The 19,005-nt window shown below is 32.5% G+C and overlaps 2 protein-coding genes across 3 annotated transcripts in view; one reads left to right on the top strand and one right to left on the bottom strand.

Moving 5' to 3' along the window:
* LOC136035500 (protein Wnt-1-like) overlaps positions 1 to 8,887 on the top strand; it is a 110,329-nt gene extending 101,442 nt beyond the window's left edge. The window contains exons 7-8 of the mRNA XM_065717332.1: positions 7,388 to 7,644; positions 8,633 to 8,887. Of these exons, the coding sequence (XP_065573404.1) occupies positions 7,388 to 7,644; positions 8,633 to 8,834 (459 nt within the window). The 3' untranslated portion in view covers positions 8,835 to 8,887. The remainder of the gene's footprint in view (positions 1 to 7,387; positions 7,645 to 8,632) is intronic.
* A 7,703-nt stretch (positions 8,888 to 16,590) lies between these two features.
* The window catches only part of LOC136035498 (glutamine synthetase-like), a 32,900-nt gene continuing 30,485 nt past the window's right edge, over positions 16,591 to 19,005 (bottom strand). For both annotated transcript variants that reach the window (XM_065717328.1, XM_065717329.1), the window contains exon 8: positions 16,591 to 16,902. In XM_065717328.1, coding sequence (XP_065573400.1) covers positions 16,754 to 16,902 — 149 coding nt within the window. In that variant the 3' untranslated portion in view covers positions 16,591 to 16,753. The remainder of the gene's footprint in view (positions 16,903 to 19,005) is intronic.

Raw genomic sequence — 19,005 nt, forward strand, 5'->3', positions numbered from 1 at the left:
AACCTACAGAGAAGACAATTTTAAAAGTCTTAATAAGCTTCAGCTGCGATTAAAAAGCAGTATGCACTACATAGCGCAACTTACATTAATTTAATTTACATTAATTAATTTACAATAATTAATTATTTAATTTACATAATTTACATTAATTTCTATAAAATTTAAACAGTTTACAAGTTGAAACTAAAACCTTAAAGGAAAGAATTTCTTGTTCATAAAAAAAGTATTATTGTTTCATTTACCGTGTATTATTTCTATTGACATATCTACCATTTCCTTAAGGTGAAATTAATCATTACTGTAAAGTTCGGGCTTAATTAGTGTGGTTGCTTGTCTTAGTCGGTGAATAATAGTAATAGGGATCCTTAATTTCTTAGCAATAGCACGAATGATATTAATAGCGCTATTAATGCTAAAACAAAGCAATGTTCTATTTCCTTAGCGTTGAAGCAACAGATGGCTATAGGATGGAATAGCTATTGGGTCGCAAAGTCTGATTTCTTCTGAACTTATTATGTCTTATTACTGCATTATGTCAGAATTACTAGTCTCCCTAGTTTAAATTATGAAAAGATGGCGCTACTCCATTAGCATGAATATGAGAACTGGTTAACCAAACTAGGCCTAAAAGCCTTTTAAAAATCAGCAAGGTTGATTATAAGATAATAAATATTAATTATAGATTATTATAATCATGTATTATATAATTTTGTATTAAAGTCATATATTATTGTATTATAAGCTAGATGTTTCAAGTATAGATAATAAGGTTAATTATAAACAAATAAGAACTTATTATGTGTTATTTCCTTATTATTCAAGGAAAGGAAAGTGGGGTGTCATCTAATCATTTTAAACACGAGTTCTGACTAGGCAAAATTGTTCCGGTATATAAGCCTCCTAATGAATAGAATTCTTATGGTTCGTATTAAATCAACTAAGACAGAGCTTTGATGAAGAAGAAGAAAATTTTAAACATCAATAACTTCACAAACAAAAAATATATAGGCTTCAGACATGCCGATGAAGGGTGCTTTAATAAGTACTGTTTTTATTTATTCTTACCCTGTACAACACACCTTATTTTCATTCTTAAAAAACTTCGGGTATTTTCGGCTGCTCTTCTTAAGACGATATTATGGCAGATACTAGATATTCTAATTTAGAACAATATAGAGAAGCATTATAATAGTATTTTAGGAAAATTCTGATCTATTTAGTGATTACCAACTGAGCTTCCATTCCATTTGTTTATTTAGATTGTTCTCATTAATGGGTATAACGGTTATATTGGGTATAGAAAGAAAGAAAGAAAGAAGAAAGAAAGAAGAAGTTTATTTGAGCCCTACGGCCATACACAGCATGATTTAATAATACAACACTGCACAGAACACACACTCAATATAAAACAATACTTATTTTCATTCACTCGGGCTTGACTGAGCCTCTCTCGCCTTTTCTACATATCGTGCCATTTTGCATATGGTTCCAGGCATCGAAGACCTCAGGATATCAGAAAGCAGCACCAACCGATGGTCTCCCCAAATTTCATCCCTAAGACTTTCAAGCTCCTGGCACTCCATGAGGAAATGCGCTAAATTATTATCCTCTTTTCCGCAATACCCACACTTACCATATATTCAGTATCGGTATATTGGGTATAATGGGTATATTCAGTTATTATCAACTGAGCTTTCCTTCCATTTGTGTATTGAGATTGTTCTCATTAATGGGTATAAAGCGTGTAACGGGTATATTGAGTATATTCAGTTTGGGTGTATTGGATATAATGGGTACATTCAGTTATTAACAACTGAGCTTCCCTTCCCTTTGTGTATTGAGATTGTTCTCATTAATGGGTATAAAGGGTATATTGGGTATATTCAGTTTGGGTCTATTGGGTATATTGGGTATGATGGGTATATACAGTTATTACCAACTGAGCTTCCCTTCCATTTGTGTATTGAGATTGTTCTCATTAATGGGTATAACAGTGAGCTCTGATCCAACAATTGAAAATGCGTTAGGTAATGTTTTCATACAGTCTTGATTTAGAGCTTTATTGCTTAAACTGAGCAAGTACTTAGTTTAAGTAAGTATTTGATTCTTTAACAAATTTAATTAACCTTTCATTAATTTTTAATTAAGGTAGTTTTAGTCCTTTAATTAATCTTTAAATAATTATTTAGTGTGTTTCCTCGTATGTGGTTTGCTCGCCAATATATTTAAAATAGATCGAGAATTCGTTATATGCCTCTACTTTTATTCCCAAAAGCTTCTTATTTTAAATAGGATTTTATCATATCCTTGATGCATTCAACAATCTTTACTGAGTAAACAGCTTGTTAATAATAAACGAAAAAAAAAATGAAAAAAATACTTTTTTTTATCAATAGCCTCCATAATTTACTATGTTTAACATTATGCTTTTGGATTATCAAATCAACATGAATAAAATATGCCACGGAGATTAACCCCAAAGAACAAATGCAAAAAAAGAATTCTTATATAGGAAGATAGGGCACTTTCCTGTAAAAAAAAAGAAAAAAAAAGAAAAAAAAAAAGAAACTTGGGTATATTCTTTCTGAAAAATATTTTTCAGTTTTTACATTCTCTTAGATAATATTTGTAGCAGCCAATGCTATCACTAGTAAGAGCATGATTTTTTTTTCCTGTGACTTTGTTTACGACACAATTTTCGGCTATAGCTAAGAAAAAAGCTGATGGATAGTTAAGACAATTATTGAATTCAATTTTGCAGAAATTCATATATTTAAGAAATTATTGCTTCGTAAGCCATAGTCATGGCAGCGCAACAGTGCTGCCTAAGTATAGAGCGTTGTGATCACAATGTATTATTTTGTTTTGTCTTGTTTGTTCTTTGTTTAGAGGAGGGCACTTCGTATCGAAGGAGTTGTCGTATATGCTTTAAAAATGGCTTATTTGATTTGAAATTGAAAGGGCTAGTTCCCTTTTTCGTAGTCAAAAATGACTAGAGGGCAACTAACCCCCACCCATACGTACCATTTCTACAAAAACATTTAATCAAAATTCTGAGATAGTCATTTCGTTCAACTTAGTTAAAGATCCAAAATTATGTCTTTGAGTATGACAACTTTGTATCCACAGCCCTCAGGGCAAGGGTTGTAAGTTATGCCCTGGGGGTATTTAAGGTTTATATAGAAAGGGTGATCGTATAAACTTCGAAGGGGGCTCATTGGATTTCTTATCCAATTTTTGATCCAAATTTTAGTTTACGTTTTGAGATCCAGAGTGATCCTGATGGTGAATACCCTCCCACCTCACACACACACACGCACCTCCTACTCTTTCACAATGCATCTGATAGAAATTTTGAGATTGCCATTCGCTGTCAGAGAAATTTACAAAGTAGCGCATTCGCTTGAAAATTCAAGGCGCTAGTGCCCTTTTTAATAGTCAAAAGTAACTGGAGGGCAGCTAACCCCCCTCCCAAGCCGACCATTTCCACAAACACATCTAATCAAAATTTTGAGATAGGCATTTTGCTCAACGTGGTTAACAGGTCAGAAAATTATGTTTTTGAGGATGGAAATTATGTCTATGAGGATAGGAGGGGGATACCCCCTAACACCCCATGTTTTCCCGAAATGCATCTGATAGAAATTTTGAGATTGTCATTTTTTGTCGTAAAAACTTCTAAAAATCTCATTCGATTGGAAATTGTAAGGGCTAGTGCACTTTCCAATAGTCGAAATTGATTCGAGGACAACTAACTCCCCTTCCATGTCCACCATTTCCCCAAACACGTCCAAAAAAGATTTTGAGATAGCCATTTCGTTCAACGTAGTTGAATGGTCCAGAAATTATGTTTTTGAGGATGACAGCCCCCTAAACCCTGAAGACAACGATTGTCAGTTATGCCCAGGGGGCATAAAAGGTGAATATATAAAGGATGATCGTATAAACTTCGGAGGGGACTCATTGGATGGGTAATCAGAAGTTGTGGTGCCTTTCTTATGATCCAGAGTGATCGGAGGATGGATCCTCCCAAACCTCGTATTTCCCGAAATATATCTGATAGAAATTTTGAAATGGCTAACTGTTGTCTTAAAAACTTTGAAAACCGTGCATTCGATTGGAAATTGAAAGGGCCAATGCTTTTTAATAGTCGAAAGTGATTGGATGGCAACTAACCCCCCTCCCACGTCCACGATTTCCTCAAACACATTAAAACAAAATTTGGAGATAGCCATTATGTTCAACGTAATTGAAAGGATCAAAAATTATGTTTTTAGGAATGACACCTCCCCCAAAGCCCTCAGGGCAATAGTTGTAACCTATGCCCATAGCACAGATAGACATAATAGATAGAGCATAGATAGGATCTTTTGGGAATGATATAAGGTTTTATTTTTCAGGTCAAGCTCAGAAACCATACAATTAAATAAAAAAATACTGTTTGTGTCAGGATTAAAAATTGTTGAAAAAGGTTCTGCAACATACAAATAGCAACCCATACAATGGCTTTTTATAGAAAATTTAATAAAAAAAAACAAGTTCGTTTTATTAACTGAAAGTAAGGAGCGACATTAAAACTTAAAACGAACAGAAATTTTCCCGTATATGAAAGGGACTGTCCCCTCCTCAACGCCCCACTTTTTACGCTTTGTTTGACTCTTTCGCACAGCTCTACTTTATAAAACAATGAAAACTTTAGCGTAAAGAGTGGGGCTTTGAGGAGGGGACAGCCCCTTTCATATATGGAATAATTTTGAATTAACAATTTTGAAAGTTTTTTTGAAATAATAACATTAAAAACCGAATTATCCACACTGCATGGCCAAAACATCCCATGTATGTAACTGAGAACTGCTTGAGTGTAATAAAAGGACTAGACTGGACAATCTCTATCCACGTCCTTCACTTTCCCCTTAAGGACTGCCAAAATCAAACCATTTTGAAAAAAATAATAATCGTTTTCTGGTACAACAAGTTCTTAAACACTAACTGCACGTCTCTCCAGATTTTTTGCGAATATTTATCCTAAAATTTTGCACTAAGAAAAATATTTTATTTGTATAAGGACAATGACATTACGATTGAAAAATTAAGAAATAAATGAGGGGAAAGTAAATAGCTCACCAAAATATTATAACTATCACCATAAAAGAGAGATGGATCCAAAATTAATAAGACAACAAATAAAATACATGTAAAGAGGAAGAAATACCATATAACATAGAAAATTTAAATTCAGCAAATCCATACCATATGGACTCGCTGGGGTATCTAGCGGATATATAGCGGGATATCTAGCAGATGGGAAAATGAGTGTCGTTTGATATTAGTCATGCTTCCGGTGACTACTGAAGAAAAACTCTTCCCAAGTTTATTTTTGTAAAATAAATAGACGTAATACTAAGCACTAATCATCCTTAAGCCTTTTGAAAGTGGATTGGTGTGCTGGATTTAGGATCCTTTGTTCGAGAGGGCATGGGTTCGAATCCTAGTGTACCCAATTATTTTGTTTGGAACGGTGGTCAGTGGTTTGACTCTGTAAGCTCAGCCAGAGTCAACCCAGCTCTAAATGGGTTCCTAAAGGAATCTGGGGAAGGTAAACAGGAAGAGCATACGAAAGTACAGGATGGTTGACCCCCAACCCCCATTGCACTTCCTTACTGAAGGGCTAAGAAATGGAGATCAGCACCGCCGGTAGGGACTGCGAATTTCAATGCCACATTCTATACCTCTTTACCTTTTGGAACTAAATCCTTTCCTTATTATGAGGGATTTTAATGAGCATCTCAATGATAGAGCTTGGGTCTACTGAAGATACTTAACTGAATTGCAAGCATCTTCTTAGGCATGAACATTAGTTTGGGTATAGTTAAAAGCCTTATTTTCATTTTCGTTTTCTAGATAACCAGTGTTTTTAGTGTTTGATAGCCACTGTGGCTCCCAAACGAGTTCACTTTTTCTATTGTAAATGGTGTTCATGTGAGGTGGTGTAGTGTTTGTCCTTCTTTTTTTTATTTCATGTGATATTGATAATAAAATTGGGTAGTTACCCCAGTGCCCTCAATAACCTGCTCAATATCTGCCAGAGTTTTGGTTCTGATAACGATATCCCATAGAAGCTCGCAAAGATAGAATTTGTGTTTTCTCCTGTGGCCCACTTGGCTACTCTTTATCTCACCGGCTGGTTTGTTTCTTTATTTACTGAAAAGCCTCTCTCATGAGAAGATAGAAGAAATATAGAAAAATGACAATAAAAATTAAACATAAAACATACAACATCAACACAAAACAAATCTTAAAAAAGGATATATGCCGCTAGAAATGTGCCAAATTTGTGGCCAACAACTTATTTGCTGTGTTTTCCAAAATCCTTAGAGATAGCAAGCTCAGGGTCCACAATTTGGTGTTTTTTATGAGTACCTGTTTTTCATGATGTTTTTGTATTACCTGGTGTGTTTATATACCGGCACAATTTGGTACTGATGTATTTTTGTGTCTGGGTCGTAAATAAGTAAATGCTTTACAAAGTAGAATGTGGTACTGTGGTAATGATCTGCCATTTTTGAAGGAATTTCCTTACCATAGATTAATTTTAATTGAGAATTTGCTTGATGATGCTAATATTCACCATGTTTTAATGCCTCACACCACAGATACTGGTCTCTTCGTTTGGTCATTCTTCAGAATGAGGATAAAATGAAATATTCTTTAAAATAAATTCAAAATGATAAATAAAGGATAAAATAAAAGAAATTCTTGGGCTGTCTTTCACTTGTCATGTGGTTAATTGTGTTTTATTATTTTAAAGTCATATATAAAGATTCTGTTACTATGTGTTTCTGTTAACTACCTCATTATATCAGCTCTACGGAGTTTTGTGTGGGTTTGTGTCTCCCACACAAAACTAGTTAGTTTGTGTCTCCCACACAAAACCACACAAAACCCAGTTAATTAGCTCCACTGAGCCTCTTGTGGTTTTCTTGGTAAAGGACACCTTGTCAGTTAATAATCTAGTAGTGGCATTAGTTGAACCCATTTTATATTGTTTCTGGGTTATTTGACAACAATTATATGGTCCTCATAGAAACAGGTAGGCTATTTATGTATTATATTTATTTTTCCCTTTGTGTTTTTTCTCTATGTTTTTATTATCATATGGTCTTTTGATTGGAGTCTTAAAAACATGGTCTTAGAAACATGGAGTGGAATTGGACTAAAAAAAATTTCATTAAGAACTAACTTTAAAAATCACTCATTAGAAGATGACAAATGGGTGTGCTTCTTATAATGAAATCAAATACTTTAATATTTTTGACACAAAAAACTAATATGATCAATAAATACAGTTTACTGGATCAATAAATAACAGTAGTGAACGTTTTTCCAGGCATTAAAACGTCAAGTTCAACTGGTTTGCAAGTGCCATGGTGTGTCTGGTTCATGTACTGTCAAAGTTTGCTGGAGGAAATTGCAGGCCCTACACCGAGCGGCGAAAACTTTGATGGAGCGCTATGAAGGGGCCACGAAAGTAAAAATAAATAAAAAGCGGAAATGGAGAGTTGCTGGTGAAGGGATTCGAAAACCGACAAAGAAGGATTTATTATATGTTAACGACTCACCTGATTATTGTGAAGCCGATGAAAGGTAGATTTTAGTTTTAAGAATTCACGGGTTAATCTAATTAAGAACGAGAGTGTTTTTCTCTCCAGAAGGGGGGGGGGGGGTAAATGTAGACTTTTCCACCCCATGTCACACCATCAATACTGTAAATATTACAATTTACGGGTTAATCTAAGAAAGAATCGGAGTTAGGTTTTTTCTCGAGGAGGGGGGGGGGCAAATTTAGACTTTTCTGCCCCCTGTTGCACCATCAGTACTGTGAATATTACAGTTTTTGCCCAAAAGTATTAAAACTTAAGCTTGTTTTGCCGCTCATAAGAAGAGCAGTATTTTTCAAAAAGTTACTGCCAAAACTTGGCAGTAACCAAATTTTGTGATCAACCTTAAACATGAAATCCAAAATAAATATAAACATTATCTGAGGTTAACAAACTATATTGGGATTGGTTTTCCTGTTAGTGGTAAAATATCAAAGGTGATTAATTACGATAAGTTAAATAGCACTAATATAACTTTTATCCACGCAATATGCTGCGTTTAAATACTATTCTTGAACTATTTCAGACTTATTATTAGCAGCGCGCTCTTTATAAACTTGCCATTTTGTTTTTCTTTTAAGCACAACCCTTTTGCACCGCCGTAGCATATTCAGACCATTTCAACTCTATTTATACTTTAAAGTGCGGTAATCAAAGCTCAAAATCAATGGAAAGTAGTACTTTTAACTTCCATCCGTGACTGATTGCAACCCCCTCTAATTCTCAACTTCAATTCCTTTTTAAATGGGTATGTGTGCTTTGAGCGTACCTGGAGAGTTTTCTATGTGGCACAGTTTTGTCAATTTAACGGTGAAATATATATATATATATATATATATATATATATATATATATATATATATATATATATATATATATATATATATATATATACATATATACATACATAAATGTATATATACATATCTAAATATGTAGTTACGTGTATATATAATTATATCTTTTTTTTACAGCTTAGAGCTCCCTGGAACCCGTGGGCGTGAGTGTAATCGGACCAGTGTTGGTATTGACGGATGTTTGCTTTTATGCTGTGGTCGGGGCTACAGAACAATAGTGAGAATGGAAGAAGAAAAATGTAATTGTAGATTTGAATGGTGCTGCAAAGTCAAATGTGAGAAATGTATAGTAAGGCGTGATATTTATATTTGTAATTAGTTGTAAAATACTAACTGTCGTTCGTTTGAATAAATTAATTTATGTATTTAAAATTGGCCTTTGAATCATAAATTATCAAGGAAGTTCAAAACAGATCTTGACTACTATTCAAAATGAGGATATAATTTTTTTTTTATACGTTTTATGACACCGATCCGTTTAAAACTTAGCCCCAGAATAATCACTAATTTACCTTTTAAATAGGTCTTTATATAGAATAAAGACTACTGAACTTCAAAGTGAACAGAAAAGGGTTGAGAAAGCCTCCGTCAGAATAGCAGGGGAAGGGGACATTAGGACATATTACAAGAAATTATTACATGCATATTAGCACATATTACACACATCAGTTGTTATTAAATTCCGTATTTAGAGTTTCTGTTTCTACCGTTCCGAGTTGTTCAATATAGTTATATCAACGAACTATTTGATAATTCGAGGTCTACTGAATAGCATAATTGGCTGTTGTTCATAGTTTGAAACTCATCCTTTGAATTAGACCGATCCGACGCTCGTAAAGCTGAGATACCGTAATCATTTTTTTCTTTGACTGTTCATGCTTCAAAATGTGAAATAATTGACAAGGACCAAAGACCACAACCAAAAATGGTGGAAGGAGGGGCGTTGAGAGGAACCCTTTCTATGAAATTGTTATGGCTCTCCTTAAATGTATGGCTTTCCCTAAATGTGTGTCTTTCCAAAGCAAGATATACTGGCCTACATATTACATAATACATATCATAACATATTACAAAGCAGTCTTTTAAGTACTCAGTGTGGCTTAGACGTGATCCAATATCACGTCTACGAGACCCGTGCAAAAAGCAATTGAGTTCTACTAGTTTTGAAAGGAGGAATTTCCTTTCAAAGTTTTTCATCAAAGTGTAAAGAGAAGTGGCATCAAACTACAATTAAATTTTTAGCCAAGATTTTGTATATAGAACGCCTTTATAATGATTGTGCTAGAAGACTCCAAACTCCCTACAATGTTTCTTTCCTCTATTTTAAGTTTTGAACTTTTCCTTTTTCCCGAAACACACATCCTATGGGAAAAATTTGAAAAAAAAAATGGTTCTTAATACTCTATTTGGTATGCCACAAAAAGAAACTGGACTTCATGACTAAATATGTTTGTAAAACATTTTAAAGCTGATAGGATTTCTAGCTCAAATCTTTAAGACTATTACCCCCAAATATTCTAAGAATGACCGTTACAACCCCTTGATATTAAATTAAAACCTCACATATTAAATATTCTATTTACGGTGATTAAACAAAAAGGTTTTTTCAACTGAAATTAAGGAGCCACGTTAAAACTTAAAATGTCCAGAAACTATTACGTATATGAGGGGGATCAACTTTTTGTCAATATCTCGCTCTTCACGCTAAAGTACGAATTTTGAATATATATATATTTATATATATATATATATATATATATATATATATATATATATATATATATATATATATATATATATATATATATATATATATATATATATATATATATATATATATATATATATATATATATATATATATATATATATATATATATATATATATATATATATATATATATATATATATATATATATATATATATATATATATATATATATATATATATATATATATATATATATATATATATATATATATATATATATATACATATATATATATATATATATATATATATATATATATATATATATATATATATACTAGCTGTTGGGGTGGCGCTTCACGCCACCCCAACACCTAGTTGGTGGGGGCGCTTCGCGCCCCCCCAAGCCCCCCCGTGCGCGTAAGTCGTTACGCGCCATATTAGTTACGCGCCATTGTAGTTGTGTCCCTATGTCCCACCTGTGAATATAGATAGATATATATATATATATATATATATATATATATATATATATATATATATATATATATATATATATATATATGTTTTTAACTACGTAAAACTTGCGAATATACAACATTCTTTGCTGTCCCATTGTCTGTGCATATAAATAGATTGTCAGGTTTACCGACTCTTGAACATGCAACATATAATGGTCCATGGGAAAACAATCCGTATTCAGATCTATACCTCATGATTCTAATGATTGCCCTTGAGCTTTGTTGATGGTGATTGCTAATCGACCATTCCCTGAGTCTCCATCGTCATTTATATATCCCCCTGTGCACCCCGGCGTCCCCTTTATAGTTATGTCCCTGTGTCCCGGTCGTCATTTATATTCCCTGTGTCCCGGTCGTCATTTGTGTCCCGGTGTTCCAGTCTGTGATTTCTCTTTGAGTGTCCCGGGCGTCATTTATATTCCTTGTGTCCCGGTGTCCCGGTCGTCATTTATATCCCCCTGTGCCCCCCGGCGTCCCCATTGTAGTTGTGTCCCTGTGTCCCGGTCGTCATTTATATTCCCTGTGTCCCGGTCGTCATTTGTATCCCGGTGTCCCGGTCTGTATATACATTCGTTTTTTAGTTTTGTTTTTCTCCTTTATTTTTTTCCTTTTTTCTTTTTTTTCTTTTTTAGTTTATTTAGATTTTTAGATTTTTTAGTTTTTTTATTAGTTTTTAGTTTTTTTGTAGTTTTTACCATTTTTTTAGTTTTTTTAGTTTTTTTTTTTACTTATGTCCTGGTCGTCATTTATACTCCCTGTGTCCCGGTCGTCATTTGTGTCTCGGTGCTTTGTTGATTGCTAATTTATATTATATTTATATTTATATTTTTTATATTTATTAATATTTTTTTAGTTTTCTTTTTCTCTTATTTTTCAGTTTTTTCCTTTTTTTTATTTTTGTCTTTTTCAGTTTTTAGTTTTTTTTGTTTTTTACCTTTTTTTAGTTTTTTTAGTTTTTTTAGTTTTTTAGCTTTTTTAGTTTTTTTATTAGTTTTTAGTTTTTTTTTAGTTTTTGCCTTTTTTTAGTTTTTTCAGTTTTTTTTAGTTTTTTACCTTTTTTTATTTTTTTTTAGTTTTTTAGCTTTTTTAGTTTTTTTTCTTTTTAGTTTTTTTTGTAGTTTTTACCTTTTTTAGTTTTTTTTTCTTCTTTTGTATTAGTGTGAAATAATTCAGACGTCATATGCGGACAAACACGACGTCACTCGACAGACAGACAGACAGACATAACCCACAAACAACTTATTTTTATATATATTTATTCATATTTTTTTAGTTTTCTTTTTCTCTTTTATTTTTCAGTTTTTTCCTTTTTTTTAGTTTTTTTCTTTTTTAGTTTTTAGTTTTTTTTAGTTTTTTACCTTTTTTTAGTTTTTTTAGTTTTTTTAGTTTTTTAGCTTTTTTAGTTTTTTTATTAGTTTTTATTTTTTTTGTAGTTTTTGCCTTTTTTTATTTTTTCAGTTTTTTTTTAGTTATTAGATTTTTACCTTTTTTTAGTTTTTTTTTAGTTTTTTAGCTTTTTTAGTTTTTTTTTCTTTTTAGTTTTTTTTGTAGTTTTTACCTTTTTTAGTTTTTTTCTTCTTTTGTATTAGTGTGAAATAATTCAGACGTCATATGCGAACAAACATGACGTCACCTGATCCATCCACAGATCCACACACAGACAACTTATTTTTATATATATAGATATATATATATATATATATATATATATATATATATATATATATATGTATATATATATATATATATATATATATATATATATATATATATATATATATATATATATATATATATATATATATATATCTATATATATATAAATAAGTTGTCTGTCTGTGGATCTGTGGATCAGGTGACGTCATGTTTCTGTGTCGGCTGACGTCATGAAATTAGTTGTCGTCATTTTTGCTTTGACGATGCTTAGTATATTGTAAAACACATTAATTTGGTTAATAATATACCATTTAAAACACCAAAATGAACATGCTGGAGTAGTCAGTCGGTGAGAGAGGGTGTCAGAACGGAGAATGAAGGTCCCAGGTTCAAATCCTGGTTAGGCTAAAAAAGGTAAAAAGCTAAAAACTAAAAAAAAAACTGAAAAAACTAAAAAACTAAAAAAACTAAAAACTAAAAAAAAAACTTAAAAAAAGGGAAAAACTGAAAAATAGAAGAGAAAAAGAAAACTAATAAAATTAAGAATAAAAATAAAAAAAAATAAAAAAGATAAAAACTAAAAAAAAGTAAAAAGAAAAAACGAAAAAAACTAAAAAAGCTAAAAAAAAAGGTAAAAACCAATAAAAAACTAAAAAGAAAAAAACTAAAAAAAATTTTCATCTAAAAAACTAAAAAAGGTAAAAACTAAAAGAACTAAAAAAGAAAAAAAAACTAAAAAAAGGAAGAAAACTGAAAAATAAAGGAGAAAAAGAAAACAAAAAAAATATAAATAAAAATAAAAAAACTAAAAAGATAAAAACTTCAAAAAAAACTAAAAAGAAAAAGAAAAAAACTAAAAAACCTAAAAAAAGGTCAAAACCAATAAAAAAAACTAAAAGGGGAACACTGGGACACAAATGACGACCGGGATACTGGGAATATAAATGACGACCGGGACACAGGGAATGTTCAATTAGCAATCACCATCAACAAAGCTCAAGGGCAGTCATTAGAATCATGAGGTATAGATCTGAATATGGATTGTTTTTCCCATGGACAATTATATGTTGCATGTTCAAGAGTCGGTAAACCTGACAATCTAAATAAATGACGACACTCAAAGAGAAAGCGACCGGGACAAAAGGAATGTTCGATTAGCAATCAACAAAGCACCGGGACACAGGCAGTATAAATGACGACGACCGGGACACAGGGACATAACTACAAAGGGGACGCCGGGGTGCACAGGGGGATATATAAATGACGATGGCGACTCAGGGAATGGTCGATTAACAATCACCATCAACAAAGCTCAAGGGCAATCATTAGAATCATGAGGTATAGATCTGAATACGGATTGTTTTCCCATGGACCATTATATGTTGCATGTTCAAGAGTCGGTAAACCTGACAATCTATTTATATGCACAGACAATGCGACAGCAAAGAATGTTGTATATTCGCAAGTTTTACGTAGTTAAAAACATATATATATATATATATATATATATATATATATATATATATATATATATATATATATATATATATATATATATATATATATATATATCTATATTCACAGGTGGGACATAGGGACACAACTACAATGGCGCGTAACTAATATGGCGCGTAACGACTTACGCGCGCGGGGGGGCTTGGGGGGGCGCGAAGCACCCCACCAACTAGGTGTTGGGGTGGCACGAAGCGCCAACCCAACAGCTAGTATATATATATATATATATATATATATATATATATATATATATATATATATATATATATATATATATATATATATATATATATATATATATATATATATATATATATATATATATATATATATATATATATATATATATATATATATATATATATATATATATATATATATATATATATATATATATATATATATATATATATATATATATATATATATATATATATATATATATATATATATATATATATATATATATATATATATATATATATATATATATATATATATATATGACAAAATCAGAAATCAGCGCTTACATTTGGCACGATCCCGTTTATTACTTAAAAACTGCTCTAGAAGTCTTAATTTTTATTCAATTAGCCCTCTGACGATGTTCTACGACCAGTACATCGATATAACCACCCTGAAGAAAAACTAACAAAAACTGAAGACACATCCGTTACCGTTGTTCTCGAAAAAACACCATAAACACCATATTTCGTATCTTTGCACATAGTAGCTCGGCTTTGTAAACACCATAAACACCATATTTCGTATCTTTGCACATAGTAGCTCGGCTTTGTAAACACCATAAATACCATATTTCGTATCTTTGCACATAGTAGCTTCGCTTTGTAAACACCATAAACACCATATTTCGTATCTTTGCACATAGTAGCTTGAAACGTCCGTAATACAATTCTTTGACATGCTGAACCCTATACTGCAATTTTCTTCAAGATAGTCTCCCTTTAAGGCGTTTTTACTCATTTCTCTTAAATAATATCTTTAATTCTTCAGGCTAATAGCCTTTTTTGGACAGTTTTGAATTTAATACATTTTTTTATTTTCAAGATCAGCATACAAAAAAGACTCTCTCGATAATTAGTGTTATCAAAATTCTGTTTTTTAGAATTTCCATTCTTTAATTACAGTTCGTTACAACGAACTATTTGGTTAAGATGATTCATTTCCCACGTTAAAGGTACAAGAATGACGTTATAGATTAAAAAAGAGGCATACTTGCAATGGACTAGCCTGGGAAAATTAGAATTTGAAAAGATAACTGACGCCAAATTATTTTAGATTGAATATATACCTTCCCTAATGTGTATGCCAGAGCGAACGACCTATGTGGCTTTACTAGTTATTGTTGTTTCACATATATGCCTTCCCTAGTGTATGTGCCAGAGTGAACGTCCTATATGGCTTTACTGATTATTAAATAAAAAAACAAGTTTTTCTAACTGAAAGTAACGAGCGACATTAAAACTTAAAACGAGCAGAAATTACCACGTATATGAAAGAGGCTGTTCCCTCTTCAACGCCCTGCTCTTTACGCTAAAGTTTGACTCTTTTTCTCAACTCTACTTTAAAAAAAAAACTTTAGCGTAAAGAGCAGGGCGTTGAAGAGGGAACAGCCAATATCTGATGGTGTGATTTTCGTTAAGATTCTATGACTTTTAGGGGGTGTTTCCCCCTATTTTCTGAAATAGGGCAAATTTTCTCAGGCTCGTAACTTTTGATGGGTAAGACTAAACTTGATGAAACTTATATATTTAAAATCAGCATTAAAATGCGGTTCTTTTGATGTAACTATTGGTATCAAAATTCCGTTTTTTAGAGTTTTGGTTACTATTGAGCCGGGTCACTCCTTACTACAGTTCGTTACCACGAACCTAATATATTGAAAATCCGCATTAAAATGCGATTCTTTGATGTAACTATTGGCATCAAAAGTCTGTTTTTATAGAGTTTTGGTTACTATTGAGCCGGTTCGCTCCTTACTACTGTTCGTTACCACGAACTGTTTGATTGTTGTTTCACATATATGCCTTCCCTAATGTATATGCCTGAGTGAGTGACTTATGTGGCTTTACTAGTTATTGTTGTTTCACATTATCACTGTTATATAAGCTACTCACCGTTAGAATTTTAACTGATCTTAGTTTAGTGTAACCTGAAAATTATACAATCAGAAAGAAGGTTTTTATTATTTCCGACCTTATGTAAATTAGTTTGATAAGCCCGCTTTTCTAATTTAAAACACTGTTAAGCAACCAATTTAAAATAACACGTATATCTGCGTATCTATTTGTTGTTGTCAATTGCAGGCCACAGGGGGATTTTTCACTTTGATTACACAAGTCGACTAGCCAAAACCTTGATTCTACTTTCATCGGAAAGATTCATGGATGAAACTCTTAAGCTAGCAGAAAAAAAAGAAGCGAATTCAACCCGGTTGTGGAAAGATAACTTGGCAAGTCATGTCTTGATTTCACAAGACATACTCGGCTTTCTTTTAAACTCGTGCCAATCCGTTTCATATAAAACAAGGCACGAAAGGAACCAACCGGACATCCTTGAAAGTTAAAATTTCTCAGATAAAATGCTGTCAGGTGAAAAGATGAAAAGTTTAAAGAAATCAACGCGTAGAAGTCGTAGAGAGACTTCAGAATCAGGACATAGTTATTTATTTTTTTCAACTCATGAAAATATTTCACAGCATCACAAACTGCATAGGCAATAGAAATTGTTCTTGCTAACCAGACACCTCGATAACCTCAACAGTAGCCAACAAACTATAGAGCGGAAGCTGAAGAACGAAATCCGTAAAATATTCATTCGTCCAAACACACAGTGCGAACTAAAAGCTCAGTAACTCGATAAGGATCAGCGTTGGCAGCAGGGCGTCTATCTTCAAAATACCCTTTTCGGTCTTCGGCGACGCTGCGTGGAATTCTAATGCTGCAACCCCTATTTGCAACCCCTGTAAAATAATAAAATAAATTTATCTCTACCGATAACAAAAGTGTGAGGGTCTTCAATAACACCAATCCTGTAATATTTTAGGTCAAATAACAAATTCTACAAATCTCCTCGTATATTTCTAGACGTTGTATTTGACGTTCCATTTTAAGTGATCCATTTTCATCAGGCGTAAAGATTTTTATCATTGCCAAAAAAAAGAAAAACAAATAGAACTTATCTCTATAATCTTATTTTTATAATGTGTTTGTGCATTTATCAGAAAAAAGAACTCTTGTATGCCAGATCATAGTTAACGAAACGAAACAAAACTCGATTTCCTGGTAGAGATTCAGGTAGTGGATGAACTTGAATTTCTCTAACCCAGGAATGACTATTCAATTTGGTATTACCACTTTCTAATTCTGTATTCCTGAATTTTATTTTTTAATTTTCAGAAACCTTGCCACTCCTTCAAACAAAGATTATTTGCATACCCTCGTTTTTTATAAATTGTCTTGAGGTTAATTATGTCTCATCTTAAATTGGATCAAATAGGCTAAGTAAGTCTCAAATCTTTTCAAAGAGACACTAGAATTAAATATATTTCAATTCCTTTTATTTGTACGTACAATGAAAAGCTAATTCCTTGTTGCTACAAAATATCTCAACTATTTATTTAGATATAAATCTAGTTAAAAATTGATTGAATATTAATTCATGTTTAAACTACCAAATATTAAATCCAGTTTGAATTTTCACATCAAATAAATATATTTCAATAAAATGAGTTTTTCTTCGACCATGTTTGTGCATAACCACAAATTACAACTAAGAAAAGCACCAATCGTCGACTGAGGGGGAGGGGGGGGGTACACCTCGGAACATCTCTATCTCTATTTCGTCCTTATATCACGTCTAAAGACCTTTTCAGTCGACAGCTTGATGATTTGTGACGATTTTTCGATTTTTTTCTCGACTTAGGAGGATGGCTCTTCCGGAAAAATCTTCATCTCAACTTAATTTCTAGGCTTGGCCAACCGTGCAGAAAAAAATTCCCTTGTAGAATCCCTTTGTTAACAAAAAAAAGTTTAGAAAACTTTTAAAAAGTCAAGTTTATAAAACTTGACTTTTGATTAAAGAGGCCTTTTTCAAAAGACCTTGCCCATAGCCCAGCCATGTAGGATGTGTTTTCAGTGATTATTTGATTTCTGTAACAGATGGGATATGGACCCCCCCACCCAAAGGGCCTAAACGCGGTGATTACCAGCTTGGGGTGCCGGCCCCATCAATGGGGAATGGTAAGGTTTAATAGGTCTTGGACAGGACCTGCACCCTTTCAGCTGAATATACTTTAGAGCCTTAATTATAAACACATATTATGATGTGAATGAGGTAATCTATATATATAAAAATAAGTTGTCTGTGTGTTATGTCTGTCGAGTTACGTCATGTCGTCATGTCGTCATGAAGTTAGTTGTCGTCATGTTTGTTTTGACGATGACGTCATTAAACGTATTTAAGAAATTCGTTAAAAGACAAATTTTTAATTGTAAGAAGATCGTCGACGGAAAAATGTTTAATTGTAAAATGACTGAAGAACCTACAATGGCAACAGCCGAGGTAGCTGCTCAAAGAGTCTATGCCAAAAAACATGCTGCTGATAGAGAAAGTAAGAAAAGAAAGCGGGCCGAGGAATCGCAAGAACAGCAAGAAAACAGGCTTGTGGTTGATAGAGAAAGTAAGAACAGAAAACGTACCGAGGAATCACAAGAGCAACGTGAAAACAGGCTTGCGGCTTCAAGAGATAATGCCAAAAGAAAGCGTGCCAAGGAATCACAAGGGCAACGTAAAAATTATCGCATGGCATTCAGGTACAGCCGAGTCGATGATTATAGTAGATGTGTTCAAATCGGGACTATGTCTAAAATTTGTCCCTACTGCAAGGCCTTGAAATTTAATGGTGAAACAATGGGAATGTGTTGCGCCTCAGGAAAAGTTAAACTTCCTCAACTGGCTGCACCCCCAGAGTCATTGAAGACTTTGTTTACTGGAACTACGTCAGAATCTAAGCGTTTTTTTTTTATCAAAAATCAGAAAATATAACTCATGTTTCCAAATGACG

Source organism: Artemia franciscana, chromosome 14, assembly GCF_032884065.1.
Source record: "Artemia franciscana chromosome 14, ASM3288406v1, whole genome shotgun sequence".
Classification (NCBI taxonomy): domain Eukaryota; kingdom Metazoa; phylum Arthropoda; class Branchiopoda; order Anostraca; family Artemiidae; genus Artemia; species Artemia franciscana.